Below are 19,289 nucleotides of genomic sequence, written 5' to 3' on the forward strand. Positions count from 1 at the left end.
CACAACTGTTATTGTTGTTTCTTTAAAGCTGTGGTAAAATATGCAATTTACTGTCATGTATGTTAATATATTTGCCCGAACAAATAAAAGTTGTTATAAATTTGGAAGTAAATAAATAAAAATGTACTATTTTGCATCAGGCATGTTAACATCAATACCACATTTTTGTCCAGGTTACACTGACAAGTTGAGTTAAAAAGGAAAAGGACATAAACAGACTGAAGACATTATCCAAATGTCCCACCTGAATTCATCCTGTTTGGAAGTAGTTAGTGACAGAAAAACATAAAGAAGGTGGCTGTTTCCCACTAATCCTCTGTTTAAATCACTTCATATATACAGCTTTCTCCATGACACCTCTGCTCTATAAGCTGCCACAGACACCAACGAACGAGCCACATGGTTGTGAGTCAGAAATTAGAAACTTTAAAATGTCCCAGTGTAGATCTCTTCACTGCAGCCTGGCATTTCCTATACAGAACAGTCCCACACTGAAGTCAGACACAAAGGACGCATCCATTACACTCTGTCAGTGATGAATTTGAATCGTCTGTTATTTACAATATTATGGCTCTATGCTCTGCCACGCCATGTGAGCAGAAGCTGAATCGCAATTAAGTTTAAATAACTTATTTCACTGCTGACAGTACAGAGATGTGTGTTAATGACTGAGTGTGAAATCTGACCTTGGCTTTTCTGATGGAGTTGACCCACAGCAACTGTGTCTTCAAGGTCACAACACAGAAACTGGATGCTGGGAAAACGGTACATGTAGGTGTCACGGTTATGCTACAGGGACATTGTAGTGATTAAGTCAATGCACTTGCATAAATGCAATACACTGATGAGATTTCAAAAAGGATTAATCCAATCCACTGCAACAGATGTATTCTGCTATAGCCAACCCTTTCTGACCTTGTATGAAGCTCAAGAAACACTGCATCATACATTTCCCATAATGCAACTTTTTTTGGTAGTCCCAGCCTTGAAACTCCATAATAATTTTCAACGGGCTTCTTATAGAGCTCAACAGCTTGGTTCAAAAAATATAAATCACATTCATTTTCTGAATAGAGATCTTGATTATCAGCCATAATATTTTAACCATCCAAGGTAGACTTACCAACAATGTTATGATGTAACTATGACATCATTATATTCACAGATTGACAGAGCTCATTCAGAGCTACTGAGTTCATCAGACAAATGTGTCCTCTCCCCATCACAGCTAAACCAAACGTGATTGTGTAAAACTGATGGACTTTAAACACAGATGCTGCATCTCTGCCTTGGGTTTATATGAACACAGGAGCCAGCAGAGGGCACACTGTACCAAACTGTTGCAGCACCATACAGGGAGGCATGGATGACACTGGTTTTACTGTAAAAACACTCACTGCAAATGTGGCAGTCTCTTGATTCTTTCACGTTATTTGACAAACAAATCTTTGATGTAGTTCTGTGAGAAAAGACAACGTAGGAGTATTCATTTTTACAAAGGTTTTATAACCTGCATTTACATCTCAAAACATAGATACTACAGATTAAAAGCACTACATATCCCAATGATCCCAACATGCAACCCTGCATGTCCTTCAAATGATAGGATTCCACACACACAGGTTTGCACAGCTATCCATATAAGGACTTCCATAGGAAAACCTAACCAAAACCTTTTCCTCAACTATAATACATTTGATCAATTCTAACCTTAAATTCACATCTAACCAATAACCTTAACCACAATCTCAGAAATGACGTTTAGCGTCATTCAGACTGAGCTTTGGACCACTAGTCCTGACATGGTTTATAATTATACTGGAAAAGGTCCTGAGGGGGCAACAAAATCATGTACACACACTCACCTAACCCTAACCTGAACCTAGAGCTAAAATTAGTTGTCTTGTTAATGATATATGTTATAAGAATTTGATTTTGTCCTCAAAGGGAAGAAAGTCCCCTAAACAGATGTAGGTCCCCACAACACTTTGTAACAACTGGAACCACACACACACTTCGCTTCGACTTCCATTAATTGTGGACAGCCTTACCAAAACCTTATGCCTAACCGTAACCATGACTAATTCTTACTCAACCTAACCCTACCCACAATCCACATCTTACCACTAACCTTAACCAAGACCTCAGAAATGATCAGGATCATTAGGACCAGGCATTGGTCCCCATGAAGTCTACTGGTCCTGACAATGTTGGTATTTATACCAGAAAAGGTCCAAAGTTCACACACACACACTCACACAATCACACACAAACACACACAAATATGTCTCTCTATAGTTGTGAGGACACTCATTGACATAATTTATTCCCTATCCTCACAACTGAATGTCTAACTATTACCCTAAACCCTAATTCTAACCCTAACCCTATTGTTAAAACCAAGTCTTAACCTTCAAAAAGCCAATTTAATTTGTGAGGACGAGCCAGAATGTCTTTACAATGATGGTATAGAACCAAAATTGGCCCGACTATAGACATGCCCACACACACAGACACACTTTGTCCCAGTCTCCGTTCGGTCCTACCTCTAATTTAACTAATGTGTTAAATGACAAACTGCAGATACAAGACTGCAGCCACTGTTCTGACCCTCATATGGTCAACACCATCATCACTGTTTGAATTCACCACACTGCAGGAGTCTGTTCCAAAAAGCTTCATTTCAATGTACACATGAAAAACAGAGGATATATCTTTCCATGTTGTGGAGAAACTTTGATACCATCTGTTGAGATCACCTGTAGCTTGAAGCAGACGTTGGTGGGAGCTCTGCATTTCTGTCTGTAGTTGGTGGCGTAGATGTTGTCGTGACCTTTTCAGAACACAGGCGAGATGACTTGAAGGCTGGAACAGAGCAGAACACCATCGCCTGATGTTATCGCACTGTGACAGAATCAAATGTGGAACAAATATGTCGATGAGAACTTGTTTGGAATAACTATAATTGCTGTCATGTGCTAATACAGTAATAAGTGTCAGGTTATACTGCACGTGTTGTGCACAGCAGAGCTCTTTTTGGAAGCTTGACAGGAACAGTGAAAAAAAAATGTATATGGGCTGCAGCCCTAAAATGATAAACATATAGTTTTGATAATAGAACAAATTTATGCACAAAAACATGCCTTTCAATTTTCAAGCCATTTTTTTAAGAGCAGGGCAGCATGAATGAGAGCAGTTAAAATACTGCTCGTCTATTATTTTGTCCTGAGGCTTTATATTTAGCATGTGTGTAGTGAAGGTCATTTCTCTTGGCCTCATTGTTTGGAAGGTTTTAAACATGAAGATACTTAAAAGAAATCAAGTCAACGAAAGACCATTTGTCTTGATTTAATTTTCAAAGAAAGTCCAATGATCAAGCTCCTTAGCAGGGAGTGGAGTTTGTTTTTCTCTCTAAAGCATTTTGACATTCCTTCCATTTTTGATTTTAAGCAGAGGCACATTGTGTTCACACATTCAACAGCACTGACAACAATGTTGGTGTTGACTGGAGACTACAAAGTGAACATTCCAGGAAACACAAACGACTGAAGGAGGATGATTGTGGTTCTCTCTTTGTTTGATTTCCTGGTTGATGACCGCAGCTCCGTTATTCTGATTTCTTCATGTATGGCACTAAGTTACATGTGGGTGGATGTCAGGATGCTGAAACACAATCTCAGCCAAGATGTTTGTCCTGTCTGATTTTAAGCATTTCTCTTTTCTCTTCCTAATGAACTATCCTTTCCAGATCCCCTGCTGCTTCATGTCCTTGGCCTCAGATGATTCCCGCAGCTCTCTCATGTTTGCGATTTGCACATCTGCCTTGCACTATTTCCCCCCCCAATCCATTTCTCCCTCTCCCTCTTTTTTGAGTTTTTCCTGCTCTGTCGCAGCAACAGAGCGACATGTTTCTCTTTAACAGAGGGAAGGCCTCAATTCACGCCGTCCATCTTCATTTCTGCAGCTCTCCCTCTTGCATTAACATCTTCAAACATCACACTAACCAGGTTTTCCACTAGATGTCGATATAATCTGTGTGAACACTTTTGAGAAATATGCTCATTTTGATTTTGGAGGTGGTATGTGCTGTAGTTCCATTATAGTAACAGCATGCTTTGCCACTTCCATTCCATCCAGCTTTTGGAAAAAGGAGGATGCTTCTCGATTTCTAGAGGTTAGCGTGACCGTCTGGCACAAGTAAAAACGATCCCCAACTTCAAATGGAAATCTTATCTTTAAAAAGAAAGCCCATCGTCCCCTGCATGCTTCCTACATCACTCATTGTCAGAGCAGTGTGACTCTTTGTGGATTTGCTCTTCTTGTGAACGAGAACTCACCACTCAGGCCTGTGAGGCCGATGGAGATGGTGCTCACTCTCTCTGAGTGAATCAGGAGCCACGGAGTTTACTGCAGGAAATTATCTCTGCTGGCAAATGATGTGACAGCACATTAATAATAACAGGGCCTCACATATAATGAAACAAATCCAATGTCACAACATATAATGTTCTGAAATACACAACAGACAGACATAATGCAGTTGTATATCACATATGCTGCAACTTTAAAAAGTGATTAGCTGGTAATTCCTCAGATTCCTGCTGACAGTCACCATGAGATCATGGAAAGAATTAAGTCTCTACTTAAAATATCATAGGAATAATGCAAAACACCCACTGCAGTTGGCTCACACAACATGACCTTGACCAGTTTCAATAGAAGCAATAGACCACTTGACAGAATAGTTTAAAAGCTTAGTTTATTATTTCATATACAACTTTACAAAAAAACAAAGTCCAGCATTGCTAATAGTAGTGGTGATCTAATACTAAAAAGGGACCAGTCAATATGGTCTTCGCTGATGAACGGAGAGGAAAAACAGTCTGAGGACGAAGGTCGGCTCCACTGAAGTTGGTTGCTTTTTCTTCACTGAGTCTTTGAAATGATTCCATCATGTTTGATGGTGATCACACAGCCATCAACACCAAATAGTCCAGTAACACACTTCAGTCATCTAAGTCCAACTCTGTCTTCAACCAGGGACTTCTGGAGTGACCGCGTTCGACACAGAGAGAAACACAAACACACAGGAGAATGAGAGCAGTGTTTCCTGCATGAGGCTCAAGTGGACCAGAGGAGACACACTCAAGACACACCTGCAATCACTCAACACCTAAAGCACCGCCATTGGCTCACAGCAAATATGAAATCCTTGCACGCACACGTGCACGCACACGTGCACAAATCAATCCAACTCCCAACTCCCAATCACTGAACCCAGTGTGAAGGTGCCAATACCGGTCCTGTTGCAGTGATCATTAAAATGTGCTTGCGAAAAATGTTATTGTGTGTAGGTATACACCACTGAATGATTTAATGTAACACAATACATTTCTTACTGAGATAGTAGTTTGGAGAGAGGCAACACTTTGTAGACTTATGTAATAATCAATCGAAACATTAAAGCAGGTCACGTGATGTCCCGAGTCTTATATTTATCAATGATTGGTCACAGTGATCACAACATATAAAGAAAGAGATTTGTTAAGTGTTAAAGTTTAATTGCGTTAGTTATAGCTCTAATTACCTCCATCCAAGGAGGCTGCTGTTCGTCTTTTAGCAGGATTACACAAATAGTAATACATAGAAAAAAAGAAGCTTGGGCCATGGGCAGAGGAAGAACCCACTAATGTTTAATACAGATTTTCCCTCCATTAAAATCACATTTTTTGACATCACCACCAATAACCTGAGGATAGAATTAATGGAGCTTGATTAAAAAATAACAATACATTAGGGGACTGAGCGTGTTGAATTTTGTGCAGCTTGACAACATTTAAGCAGACTGGATTTTGGTAGAGGTATCATTTCAGTTGTAATTTATTTTATAAAGAATTGAAAATCTATTCTGGGTTTTCATAAAGAGGGTAAAGAAAACTACAATTCATCCAATTTAGATGAAATGAACTAGTGAAAACATCATGAGAATTATTCTACATTAAATTTCTGCCAATAGTTCCCTTTCACCTAAATCTCACACACTGGACCTTTAAAGAAAGTTAAAGGAGTTTTAAATGTAGAAAACAAATTACAACCAAAACCAAATGCCGTGGAGCTCATGGAGGAGAGAGGGAGACTGACTGAATGCCACCAGCTTCTAAACTGCAGCCAGACCAGGTGAGGAGTTTCCCTGACGGCCAAACTCCTCCCACCAGCCTCTGGCAGGGAGAGATCTGCTCTGAGAGGGTCGTCACGCCCCTCCTCATAAAAGAGTCCTTCCACCACAAACCCCAGAAATGAAACCATGTTAGCTTACATTTAAAACAGGCATTCCACAGTGAACTGTTCCTTTTGTCTCCGTCTTTTCGGAGCCAAAAAGATTCAAATGTTCACAATCTGCCTGAAACAAATCAAACAAAGCACAGATTGCTCCAGCTTGTCCACCATTATGTCCACTGCTCCGGTACCAAAGGAAGCATATTTAAGACTGAAGGGGGACAATCCAGATAGTGTCTGTAAGCAGAGGTAAAAGCGATGAGAGACAATGCATGATGTACACCTTACTCTAAACATATCTGGTAAACCTCTAATTTAGGTGAAACTTAACCTATTGCCAGAAATTGATTAGACTGAAATTATAAAATAATCCTGGTGATGTTTTCACTAGTGTGTTTCATCTAAATTGTTGTGTTCTTAACCCTTTATATTTAGATATTTTATATTTAAATCGGGAACAGGTCCTGTCTACAGAGGCAGCCAAGTTTTCACATCAGTCACTGGACAAACTAAACACCTTTTGAGTTTTTATGACAACTGAAGACTACCATCATCCCTCATGTTTGGAACAGAAGGGTGAGGTGAGGGGTTTTCAGCTGCTACATGCAACTTCACCACTAGATGTCACTAAATTCTACACACTTAACCTTTAAACAACTTCAATGCCTTGATAGAATAGAATGAATGACTTATATCTAAACTCTTGATATCTTAATCATTAACACAAGACTCCACAGGCTCAGTCAATGTCTATAAACAAGCTGGGCACACAGCCATCCTGTACATTAAATGATGCCTGCCAGCCATGTACTACAACCCTGATGAAAGCCACTGAAAACACGTCGTCACGCTGGAGCTGCTGCTCAAATGACACCTCCAAGCTCCTGAGGTCATCAACAAAAAACACTCATCTGTGTGTTCTGGTTCCAAGACAGTGAAGCAGAGAGAACAGACCCGGTCGAGACAATAAGAAGAATTATGTTAAATCCTTTTGTTTCTTAGAATCTCAGAGGATCAGTGCTTTAATCAAATGCTTTTCTCTCCAGCTTTGGTAACAGTCTGTGGCGTGGTGTTCGTCACTGCGATGGCTTTCCAAGAGGACGCGTGCCAAAGTGACATATAGACTCTTTTTTTCTGGTACGTCTGATGTAATTGATCCCGTTCTTAGGGCTGCACTCGTTCACCTTACATGGAGAGATTTGAAATGGACGATGTTGATCTGTGCCTCAGGCTGAGTTTGCATCAGTTTGAAATGTGTAATGTTTTTCTTTCTGAGCTGCAGTTATATGATGAGCAGCTTATGTGTGCTTTCAGTATAGCTCGCAGTCTGATCCAGATGTGGTGACTTCACATTTAAGTGTCGCCTCACTTTTTTTTTCTCTGACGCTCGGTTTCAAAACAAAGACTGCCATCTGTAACCAGATAATGTCCAGATTAGCGAGGTAAACATCAAGTGATGGGTCTGATTCATATCTTGTGAAGGCTCCCAACTTCAAAAGCATTGGTGGGAACTTTGAGATTCCCACCGGGCCACGTTTTTAAGAAAGAATGCGCCCGAAGATGTTTGATATCACCCTGGTGTTGTGTTTTTCACATTTACAGATTGGGCTATAAAAATACAATTTGATTGATTGATTAAAATCCAACTCACCTGAATGAGATGATCTATTTCTCAGCAATTGACTTAACGTATACTTCCTCCATCTGAGAATAGGAAAACAACAGATTTAGATTTCTGCAGCGATACAAGAAATTAAGAAAATGGAAAGAGAGAAACACAGCAGGAGTGTCAGGAAATAAAACCATTGGAGAATCTTAGTTCAGTTTCAATTTTGTTTCAGTTTAGTTTCTACCAGATTAAGTCATTTCCTGGACAGCTCATCATGCAGCAAGTGGAAGTAAACTGCACTGACGGTTTGACACAACAATCAGCATTCTTGTGGTACGGAGACACAAGCACTCTTGGACACATGCGTGCACAGACTCAACGGTGTGGATGTATCTGTCATAGTTATAAATAAAACACCATATTCAAAGCCTCATTCAAAGAACCAAAAATGTGTTCTGCGTTTTTAAAAACTTTCAAAATCACAAACACTGGAAAACAATGTCATTTCCGCGATTGCACAAGTGACGAAGCCGATTGTGTGACATGTTAAAATGGCTTCCACGTGGCTCGGGCTGTCAAGTCACACAAGTTGTTTTTATCGCTCTCCAGAAAACCTCATCTTCCATCGACTGATTCAAGTGGTCGTCTATCTATCTGTTCTGGATTTCCGTGTCCACTCTACCACACAGACACAGTAAAAAGTGATTTACTATTAAATCCTTGTACTTTGCTGACAGTCACCACTCAAGATGATAGAGAGCAGAGTGAAGTCCCCTTAAAATGTAATAAAACTCCTCAGTATTAATGTGTTTGTAAAAAATTTGAATTCTGTAGGTTTATCACCGCATAGGAGCACGAAAAAGTATCCGGCTAACAGTCTTTGAATCAGTAATTTATAAATGATTTCAAAATAGACTAAAGCCCAAAGATTTTCATCGAACACAATTTTGCATCTGGGTTTCTCCCTATGGAGGCGGCATCTCGCCAGCTTTAGGGTCAAAAATACATGATGCATGTGGAGCAGCTTAAAACAGCAAAGTGAAGAATGAGCTCTCAGTTTCTTGCCAACTCTTTGAGTCTGCTGCTTTGTGCGGTTATCAATTACAACTCCTCACATCTATATTCAGCGTGCATGGAAACTGGGAACAATATCTCCAAACAGGACACAGCAAGAGCAGAGGTGTTATTTGAAGTTTTTTCAGTGACTTGCTACTTGTTTGACTACATGTTTATTTATCTCTTCTAATTTATGGTGTTTAATATATGAGAAGCAGTGTAGTGTTTATAAAACCACAGACATACTGGAAAAGTCCTGGAACATGTAGAATACCTGCTGACACTGTAACTAGTACACAACACACTATAAACCCAAAGTGACACGCTCAATCACTGACATTTAAACCAACCAATGTGTTTATTTGCAGTTTTCTGATCTCTACAAATAAACACACATAAATTGCCATGTACAATATGTTTTGTGTTTGCACTGTACAACCACCCATAACTTAACTGTTGATATGTCTGTCACGCATGCTGTGCACTGACAACTTCTCATCTCTGCTGTTGATTATTTTATTATGAAATCACATTTTGTATTGTGCCTTCTTTAATTCCTCTCTGTTGGCAATTTAGTGGTGCTATTGTTATGTTGAGAAGTTTAATGCTGTAAATAATTAACCATGTCTTTTTGCCGTCTGTTCAGTGGATAACGGGAGAAACCCTGTGACCTTAAATACAAATTCAAACTAAATGGATTTGTTTGTCTACTTTGAGGCATCAAAATCATGCTGTAAACACAACAGTGATGTTTTATCTGGTTTTGAAGTTCCACTCCAGCAGCTTATTACACCCACAGACCTTTGTTGGTCAAAATTAAATATTCAAAAAGTTTATCATGAAAAAATTCCCCTCATGGCCTCAAAATGTAACTCTCCACCATCTGTGCACTGAATATGCTAATATGGCCCCACCCACAAGACATGATTGGTTTATTTAATTTGTGATATCACAAATGCTGGCTGTTTGACGGCACAGTCACACAAATACTCAGTTATAATGTTAACTGCTTATTCAATCAAAATATAAAAAAGGTACAAGCGAGACATGTTAACTTGTTAAAAAACCTTAATGTCAATGTGACAAACTTATAATTTACATTTGTTTATTAAAACATCCAACAAACATGAGCAACATTATTATAATTGACGCTTTGCATAGAGGAACCTGGCAGATGTAAAACCAATATACATGTTATTTTACTTCTTTACTTCAACTCCCTATAGGAAAATATTTGACTCCTTTGCTGCTAAATGCTCTAACACATTGTTCATGTCAAAAATATATTAATTATATTCTCTATCATCAATATTATTAGTTGCATTTTTTTGATAAGATGTTTTATTTATAGTGAGGAACTTTGTTAGTTTTGACGCAGCTAAAAAACCTTCCAGGTCAAATTTTTATTAAAGTAAACCTCAAAACCTTTGTCAGCTGTCGAGAGAGGGACAGAGTGTACGGTTGATTTTGTTTGTTTCGTTTTTTCTATAGAAACATCACTGATCCAAAAGTTAATATCCTGCTTATTTATGAATAAGCAACAAAGGCTGCTGCTCCTCTCGTAACCAGAGCAGGATCACATTAGGATATGACTCGACCTATTATCTGAGATGGACTGGATATTAACTCAGAGATGAAACGCAGAGTGAGTGTAAACGTCTAAAGAGTACAGCAAACAACTATTTGAATAGGTTTGTGTATAAACTGATATATATGTAGATAGTCAAGCTGCAGCTGGAGGCAGAGTCACTCATACATGGTATGAAACCTTGACAAATGTATGGTGTCTATCCTGCTCTTTATTGCTCTGTACCACTTCTTCACACACACTCAGCCTAATTTGAATACACACAAATGGTAAGACGTAATTTACACATGCCTGCCTCTGCTGTGCTGTCCGGCCTCATTCTGTGTTTATGCTGAACAGTAAACAGAGCATCCATTAAACTGTAATGAGCCACAAAGGGAGCAGTAGAGAAGATGGTAGAGGTCGAGCTATTGTTTCCATATGAAAGTGAAATCTGTGGATCCAGAACGTGAACGTTACCTTTGCGGCCTCTCAGACCTTCTGCCTCCCACATGTGAAAGTCAATCCTGACTTCTGTTTCTCACATTTAAAGACAGTCGGACACATCTACTCTCAAGAGTAGATCCATTCTCAATAGTAATTACTGGAACTTGTCAGTGATACTATATTTGTCTCGAGCATGTGCTCATCAAGACACGTATTACAAAACCACACTTGTTTATGAATTCCATGCTCTCATCAGGCATGGCAGATTGTTGCTGCCGTCTCCCACGGTGGTCTCACACAAACAACAGGACAAAGGACAGTGAGGAGGGGGACGCACAGGCAGGCGGACGAGCCAGAGCCAGAGCTCATATAAAGCAATTTATTGAGACTTAAATGCATGAAAGGCACCAGTGAGCGTTGCCTGCAGACAGTAAACCAACATGTTTTCTCTTTTCTTGTGGTTCAGAGCTTCTTACTGTTTTGTAATTAGTTGCACAACCGTCCACTGGCTGCTGCGAGAGGACATGTGTTTGTCCTAAACAAAGCTGATGTGACGGCTCAAGTATTTAACTCTTTAACGGGCCAACTGAACGGAGAAATGCATTTTTTTTGTAGACATTGCTCTTAAATCACCATTATTGAAACGTTCAGTCTTACCTTCTCCGTGTCCTCCACGCATGGCAGCACCATGAGGTGTGTTCTGCAACACTCAGGGGTCAGCCTGTAACTACTGGGCCTGAACTGCCTCTGTAGATATTAGCTTCCTGCTGTACTTCTCGTGAACCAGAGGGAGGTTTTTATTTTCTACTTATGCTACATTCATGTGGTTCTCTGCTGCTGCAGCCACCGACCACAATGCACTTCACACAGCCCTGCTCCTCATTGTGCCGTCACACAGGTGTCTTCACTTATCTACAGCACTGGTGTGCACGAACGCAACATAACTGATTTACATTAGGTTCTTACTCTTCTACTTAGTTTAGTTGCACGTAGGCTGAGATCTATTCATTCTTTCTGTGAGATTTTTGCACTCAACTTCAATCCTTAACTTTGACAAAATGAGTAAAAAGTCAATCAGACAGTAATACTCATTGGGAGTCCTCACTGAGAACAAGAAAGTGATACACGACTCGCAGACCTTTACATTGTCTTCTTGGATTTTAATAAACATCTTTATTGTTGTTTACCAAGCACTATAGGGCCAGATACATCTCTGATCCGCTGCTACATTATGAACAGTCCTGAAATCATTTGGGACAAGCCTCTTCACTGATCCCAGAGTCAAAACAAAATATAGGGAAGAGGCAATTATCTTTCACGCACAACCTGGGCCTGGAAAAAAAAAGTCCCAGAAAACTTTTGAAAATTTAATTTGGAGCAACGTGTTCAGATGTTGCACTCCAATAGAACCCACCCCCCCCCGTACAATCCTGTGTCACTCAATTCTAAATGATTTTTTTCTCCCATTTTACAATGGCAGAGGCTTATTTCCCAAGTGTACAAACAATTCAAGAAACAATGAATCACTGAGGAAAAAGTGGCTCAGAACACACTCACCACTCCTGACAAGTGAGCCACAAGCTTCACAAGTGAATGAAATAAAATATAGGGTTAGACAGGGGGATATATATTTAATATCTCCGAATGTCTTTCTGTCTGTCAGTCTGTCCGGATAATTCTGAAGTAGCTCCGGAGCTTCACACAGCCCATTCCAGACAGACAGGTGAAGAACAGTTGGCAGAGAAGAAAAGTCTCAACATAAGACAGGTGAAGTTCAAAAGAATTCAGTTAGAGTTGAAATGAATATACACACCGTATAATATAGCAAAAAAAAGCTAATGTTTGATATGAAAGTTGATAACATTTCACTTTGCTTTTATTTGTGCTCACTGCTTGTGCTGCTGTGACTATTAAAAATGTCTACAGTGAAAAGAGTTTTATACTGTATATAAAAATGAACAAATAATAATGTTTATGATGTTGCCCTAAATAGCCTTTCTTTAACTTTTAGTGCTGTATGTAATTTTTTAGAGATGAACCTACAGCACGTAAATCAAAACTGTTTGTGCGTGGCTGTGGTGAGGTCAACACGCTCATACACATGTTGTAGCTTTGCACTGATGTCAGAGGGTTCTAGATGGATGTGACTGATTACCTGTCACGACTCCAGCCACATGAGTTTACCTCACATACAAGAGCATGTGAAGCAAAAACAAACACAGACTAATCTAGGACGCAGACAAAGGACTGTTGTACTGCAAACATGTATGTTCACATATCACGCTCACACACTCTTACTCATGGAAAGAGAGAGAGAGAAATTAAATAAACCTAAGATAAACCTAACTTTGACCTTAACATGACCCTTTCACTAAAGTAAACCTAACATAAACCTAACCTTAAAACAATCGTAGGATGTACTGTTATCATTTACATTATGGGAACTTGATTTTTGTCCCCATAACAAAGTCAAGTTCCCATAATGTGACTGTGTAAACAGATTTTGGTCCCCACAACATAAGTAATTGCTGGACCACACACACACACACACACACACATATGAACTTATACGGACAAAATCTACAGCCAAGTGTAGAAAATGCATCAGAAAAACAGCAATAAGAATTAATTGGGGACAGAGATTTCTTCTGTAACAACATATTAAGTTGTAAATAATTAGAATATATAAATAATGAAATCAGTGTGGTCGCAGGAACTGATGATATACTTTGAAAGTTGAGATTGTTAGACATTGATGGCTCCATGAAATCCTGACTTTAGTAGACTATCGTGAAGACCGTCTTATTGTGACTCTGGCCTGTTTGTCACTTTGTCCACTTTCTTCCTAAGCACACAGTTAATCTCAGTATCACTCTATGGTATCACTGTGTGTGTGCATGTATGTGCACGTTGCTGTTTCATCCTTTCAACTGTTTTTTGAGAAAAGTCCAAATTTGCAAATCAATATATTCACCACGTTGACTATTTGTAAGTGTTTCTGAGTGATTTATAACAAATTACTGCCAGAGGGGGGAGGATTTATGCAGCTTCTTGCATATATTTAGTGTGTGTGAGGTAAAGTTTGCCATGAGAAGAGGGGGGCAAACATTATAAATGCTTCTAATGTGGGGTGCAGCTTTAATTGGAGCCATGTGGGATCAGAGAGGGGAAATGAGAGTGGTAATAAACTGTTCAAAAGTTTACGTTTTTACAGGGGAGGCAGTTTTGGCTCCAATTTTCCCAATATTACAGAGTTTGTGTTTTACCACTGCAATTCAGAAGCAGTGAAGAGGCTAAAGCTTTGATGCCATTTAAAGCAAAGAGTTTGATTCAGCAGGGCTTGATAAAAAAGCCTCAGGGCTTATCCTGTCACCAAAATGGATGGCAAAAGAAAAGAAAGTTGGAAATAAAGCACAACTTATCCCTTTAAACTAAATCTCTAAAATTCAACTTTGCCTTGTGAAGCATGTCATGAATTTGTGTGTGACCTGTTGGAGTGTGAGAATGAAAATATCAGTAATGGTCCAAATATCCATCATGAGCGCAGCTTCAGTAGGAATGGAGTGACTCCACAGAGTGGTATGTCCGGCCGGGAAAGCTACGGGTTAATTTAAGACTAGGAGGAAAACCTGTTGCCAATTAGGAACAGTGAGCGCCATATGTGGGCTATAGACGGAGCTATCTCCAGAAGGGGCAAAGGGGGCAGAAACCGTGGAGCGCGCAATGGAGACAAGCTGAACGTCTGTGCATCCACTTCTACAGGTTCAGCACAGATTTACGCATATGGACAATTAATTTGAGGATATTTTTTTTCTTGAACAGATGATCAAACAAAGTCTGCAGGGCTGATGCGCAACAGTGCCATCATCTACTCTGTTTCCACTTTTACCTTTCAGCATCGCATCATGGCACGTATCTATACCATATTTGTATTCTTTGTCACAGCCATAATGGGCACAGGGAGTGTTGCTGAGATCTGCAGAGGGACGCACTGTTTCTCGGGGCAGGACTGGAGCAGATCGTGCGTCGGAGCGCACTGCCAGGGGCGCACGGAGGCTTCTGCGCCCCGACGGCAGTTTCATCACTCTGCACAATCCACACAAGGACAAGCCTACCCGAGTTACCAGCGGGACGCTCATTTCAGCCACCACCAGGCTCAGAGCGCACCCTTAGCGCCGTACATCATTCACCCGCAGCAGGGAGGCTTTGCGCATCAGACGAGCACGGATGGCAACAGGAGGACGAATCCGAGGACCCTCACAGCCGAGGTGTTTCACCCCGGCTGCGTCGGCGGGTCCTGTCCCACCACTGTCGCCCATCGTCAAACCAACGATGAGAGCGCAACGCGGGAGTGCAAAGGGATTGGATGTAAGCTGCCGCTCCGGATGCGCCAGAAACCCAAGGCTTGCGCTGGAGACGGCTGCAGTTCCCTCGGAGGAGACGAAGGGAGAGGGGGCTCCTCTCCGGTTCATGTGACGGACAGAGCTGCACAGTTTCTGGATGAGCTTCCAGACTTTGGGTCGGAGCGTGGAGCGTGGATACAGCTGTCATGCGACATGAAACCAGGTCAGTCTCAGTCATTCCCCACAAAATACAAAGAGAGAAACTCATCCAACCGCAGCCACTGCAGTGGGGACATTGTAACCAATAACAGTTTTCTTTGTTTGCTTAAGGAACGAACGAGGTTCCCTCAGAGGACGCTCTTGTGCTGCAGCTGCAGTTGTCGAAGAGCCAGGAGAAGCTGGTTGAGGCTCTCAGGGACCAGCAGGACGAGGTCAGGGAGCTGCAGAGGCTCCTGAGTGAGCAACAGGGGGCGCTGGTCAACCAGCAGAGAGAGATACTGGATCAACAAAGGAGGATGTACGAACAGATGGAACAAGTAAGGCTGCTGTGACTGATGACCAGAGAGATGTTCATTTTTATGTTTGTGGTTTCCTTGTTGGACGGTGCTGAGATGAACAAGTTTAATTGAGACGAATGCAAAACACTTGACTTAAATATATTTTGTCAGATGAAACACATGGTCTGCACCATGATGAAGTGCAGAAAAATCACTCATCCCCTAGTTTAGTTTATATAGTTGTGGGTAACGGTTTGTAATATTCCATTTTTAATTCTCTACATCTAGGTGAAAGCCCAGTACAACATATTGATGGACGGCATCAAACAAACGTCTTTCCAGAACCTGCAGGGGGACGTGGGCAATCCCACGGAAACGTTGAATGGGCAGGTTAGAGCCCACCGAGCCCAGCAGGCTCTCTCTTTACCCAAGGTGGACATGGAGGCCAGCGTAATGGAGGTGAGCTGCAGGTCGAATCAGAGGAAAATAACAACGTATAATGCAAATTATGATACTAGACTTAAAAACACAGTATATACATTCAATCCATACAAATGCAAATGCATGTGCTGCTCCAAAGCAGAATCTCAAGGAAATATTTTCCAAAGTTCTTACATTTATATCTACACAATCTTCACATAACCTGACCTGATGTTACTAGTTTAATCAGTTTAACAAAATCGTATCTAATTTAATGAAAACTTGCCATCAGGTTGGTCGTTCTATGTTGAGCTGTGGCAGATGTGGCCCTGAGGAGTACTGTGGGTTCAGTAGCGGTCATCCTCGCTGTGAGAAGTGCACCATCTGTCCTGCCGGCTTCTTCCTGGTCGCCCAGTGTTCAGTCCATGCAGACAGAATCTGTCAGGTTAGCTCTATACTGTCTTTTTAGAGGGCCAGAAAAACAAAACAAAGAGCTGAAAGACGCTATAGTAAGAGCTGATGAAAAATCAGATTTTTGAGTGACCCCATTCATTCTCAATTGCAGAGGTATCAAGTATTAAACAGAATAAACAATTCATTATTCATTACAGGATAGAGACGAATGCCTTGAAATATCCAATCTGTGTGGAGATCAACAGAAGTGTCTCAACACACCAGGTAAAATAAAAAAACTTAAACACAAATGAAAAAGACCAAAGCTACTCCACTTGTTGATGACTCATATGAAGGGATAATGCTAACCATTGGATGAAGCTTTAAACCAACATGTATGTTTTCTCTGCTGTTGTATCATCAGGTGGATTCAGGTGCCACGGCATGACTGAACGAGATGCAAACTCAGGAATGTGTGGCCACGGCTACTTCTTCAACTCAGACATGGATGAATGTCAAGCCTGTAATGAGTGTGATGGAGAACCTGTAACTTCCCCCTGTACCTTTATCACAGACGCAATCTGCTCTGGTCCCACTGTCAGCGACAGCGCCCTCTCTATGTCCTGGAACGGAGATGTGAGACTGCAGGGGCCAAAGGGCCACATCCTGGCTCATGCCTTCCACGGTGTGCAGCTCCACATTCAAGGACAAGGTGACGCAGGTCTGGTGTCTGCCGAGGACGGGCGTCTGGTGCTCAGGCAGCACGGTCTGGTCTGGCTGGATGAGAATCTCTCTGTGAGCCACGGCTGCCGCAGCTTCATCCAGCTGTGCTTACGTTTGAATAACACTGATGGCTCTGACAGTAAGGAACTCAGTGGCGTCAGGGTGGAGCAGCGGGAGACGAGGTCACTCCAGAGCGTAAGCATCAGTGGGGTAGCAGAGGTCGCACCAGGTCACATCATCACCCTCTTCCTCCGGAGTGCCAGCCAGCACTGCAACCAAAGCAGAGAGGGTTTGCAGCTCTACGACCCCTCAGCAGCTCCACTCAGCCTCCTATGGCTCTCCCACGACACCGGGGCTGTTGCCATGACAGCACAGGCAGTGGTGTCCGCACACTATCACACAAACTATCGCCCAGTCTTCCGCACGACCTCCACGTCAGACGCCTATGTAGTGGGGCTGACTCATGACGGCCGCGGGATCCGTTTTACTGAAGGTGGCACAGTGCGATTTGTCTTCCAGCAGGCTTTGTACTCCATGGGTCAGGCCTGTGTGAGCGAAGGCTTCCAGCTATTGGCGTACCTCAGCCGTAATGGAACCGGTACAGAGCTGTGCCGTAGCTTCAAACAAGGCGTCCACTACCGGGACACATCTATATCTCTGTCTGGAGCGGCCATTGTCGGTTCCGGGGACACACTGGGCTTTGAGATCCTCTCTCCTGCTCAGTGCAACGTTCGTTTCTTTGGCGACGAGACAGGCATCAGCACCCTCAGTTTGGTTTGGGTCCCTGCGGCCATTTCCTCCTCTCTGTCTGCCTCTGTGGCTCACACCGGCCTTCCCTCAGGAGCTGTCCGAAACAAGCAGCTGTTCTTCCGTCAGACCACTGCTCAGGTGTCCCAGATGGGGCTGCTCGGGAAGGGGTCCACAGAACAGAAACGAGATTTTGTCTTCAGGGAAAGCGGAACGGTCAGCATAGCTCTGGATCTCAAACTCATTCACTCCTGCAACTTGGTTAAAGTGACTCTGCTTAGGCGAAGTGTTCCGGAGGAGTCAAGAGGAGGCAGGGAGGCAGAGGCAGCTCGGCCCGTCCCTCTGGCCCAGCAGGTGGAGGGCCAGATGGCAGAGGGAAGCCAGTGGGCCGGAGTGAGCCTGCGGGCATCTTTCCAGGTCTATAATGACACAGCCGTGTTCTTCACTCTGGACTGTGTGCGTGGACGGGTCAACCAGATCAGTCACCAGACAGGAAGTGGAGTATCAATCCTCTGGGTGAAAGCATGATAAAAGAAAAACAAAACTTTGATGTGTTGTTAATTTTATATGATTTCTCAGTCAAATACAATTATTTGTTTTCTTGCCCAGAGTAAGAGACGATTGACACCACTCCTATTTCCCTCTATTAAATACAAAGCTACAATCAACAGGCAGATAGCTTAGCCTAGCATGAGGACTGGAAACTGGGGGAAACAGCTAATCTGCCTGTTGGTAAAAATATCTTATGTCTAAAAGTGGGTTTACGATTTCTCATTGTATTACTACCTTCATCTCAAAATCTCTTTTTTAAAAATATAGCACTAATACTAATTTTAGTTAAGCTCAATAATAAAATGTTAGATTTCATTTGTTTCATTTGTTCAAAAAACAATATGTGAAACTTACAAGTTTCTTTAAGTGATGTTAACTGATTCCCCTGGCTTCTACTCATTGTTCTAATCTAAGTTAAGATAAGATAAGCTAATTGACTGCTTAGAGGACACTTCAAGTTACATATACTCATCTAACTTTGCAGAAGAGTATACCACAAACTTTGTACTATTCCTTTGAGCTTTATAATTTTGTAGTGAGTAGACTGCAGCTTATTTTACATTTTTTTTATTGGTGTTTCAAAACTCCATTGCAGACTTTTGATGGATTATTTAAAAGAATTTAGCATTAGGCATTATTCCTTGTATTTATATAATGTG

At 41.6% G+C, this 19,289-nt stretch overlaps 1 protein-coding gene and 1 long non-coding RNA gene across 2 annotated transcripts; one reads left to right on the top strand and one right to left on the bottom strand.

The window, feature by feature from the left end:
* Positions 1–4,742: 4,742 nt before the first annotated feature.
* Positions 4,743–11,754, bottom strand: LOC109647060 (uncharacterized). Its single transcript, XR_002203961.2, has 3 exons — positions 11,613–11,754; positions 7,928–7,980; positions 4,743–5,046 (listed from the first exon to the last, which is right to left on the bottom strand). It is a non-coding gene; the product is annotated as an uncharacterized lncRNA (long non-coding RNA).
* Positions 11,755–14,666: 2,912 nt separating this feature from the next.
* LOC138405172 (uncharacterized) lies at positions 14,667–18,738 on the top strand. The gene is made up of 6 exons (XM_069511831.1): positions 14,667–15,521; positions 15,629–15,834; positions 16,084–16,254; positions 16,508–16,660; positions 16,827–16,893; positions 17,033–18,738. The coding sequence occupies exons 1-6, from the start codon at positions 14,804–14,806 to the stop codon at positions 18,604–18,606; spliced, it is 2,889 nt and encodes a 962-aa protein (XP_069367932.1). The 5' UTR covers positions 14,667–14,803; the 3' UTR covers positions 18,607–18,738.
* The last annotated feature ends 551 nt before the right edge of the window (positions 18,739–19,289 follow it).

Source organism: Paralichthys olivaceus, chromosome 16 (genome assembly GCF_024713975.1).
Source record: "Paralichthys olivaceus isolate ysfri-2021 chromosome 16, ASM2471397v2, whole genome shotgun sequence".
Classification (NCBI taxonomy): domain Eukaryota; kingdom Metazoa; phylum Chordata; class Actinopteri; order Pleuronectiformes; family Paralichthyidae; genus Paralichthys; species Paralichthys olivaceus.

What these genes read in the sequence shown, in the direction of transcription:
- LOC138405172 (XM_069511831.1), top strand. Translation starts at nt 14,804, where the DNA reads ATGCGCAACAGTGCCATCATCTACTCTGTTTCCACTTTTACCTTTCAG. An exon ending in GTCATGCGACATGAAACCAG is followed by an intron (nt 15,522 to 15,628) that starts GTCAGTCTCAGT and finishes TGTTTGCTTAAG; the next exon opens with GAACGAACGAGGTTCCCTCA. An exon ending in GAAGTGTCTCAACACACCAG is followed by an intron (nt 16,894 to 17,032) that starts GTAAAATAAAAA and finishes TTGTATCATCAG; the next exon opens with GTGGATTCAGGTGCCACGGC.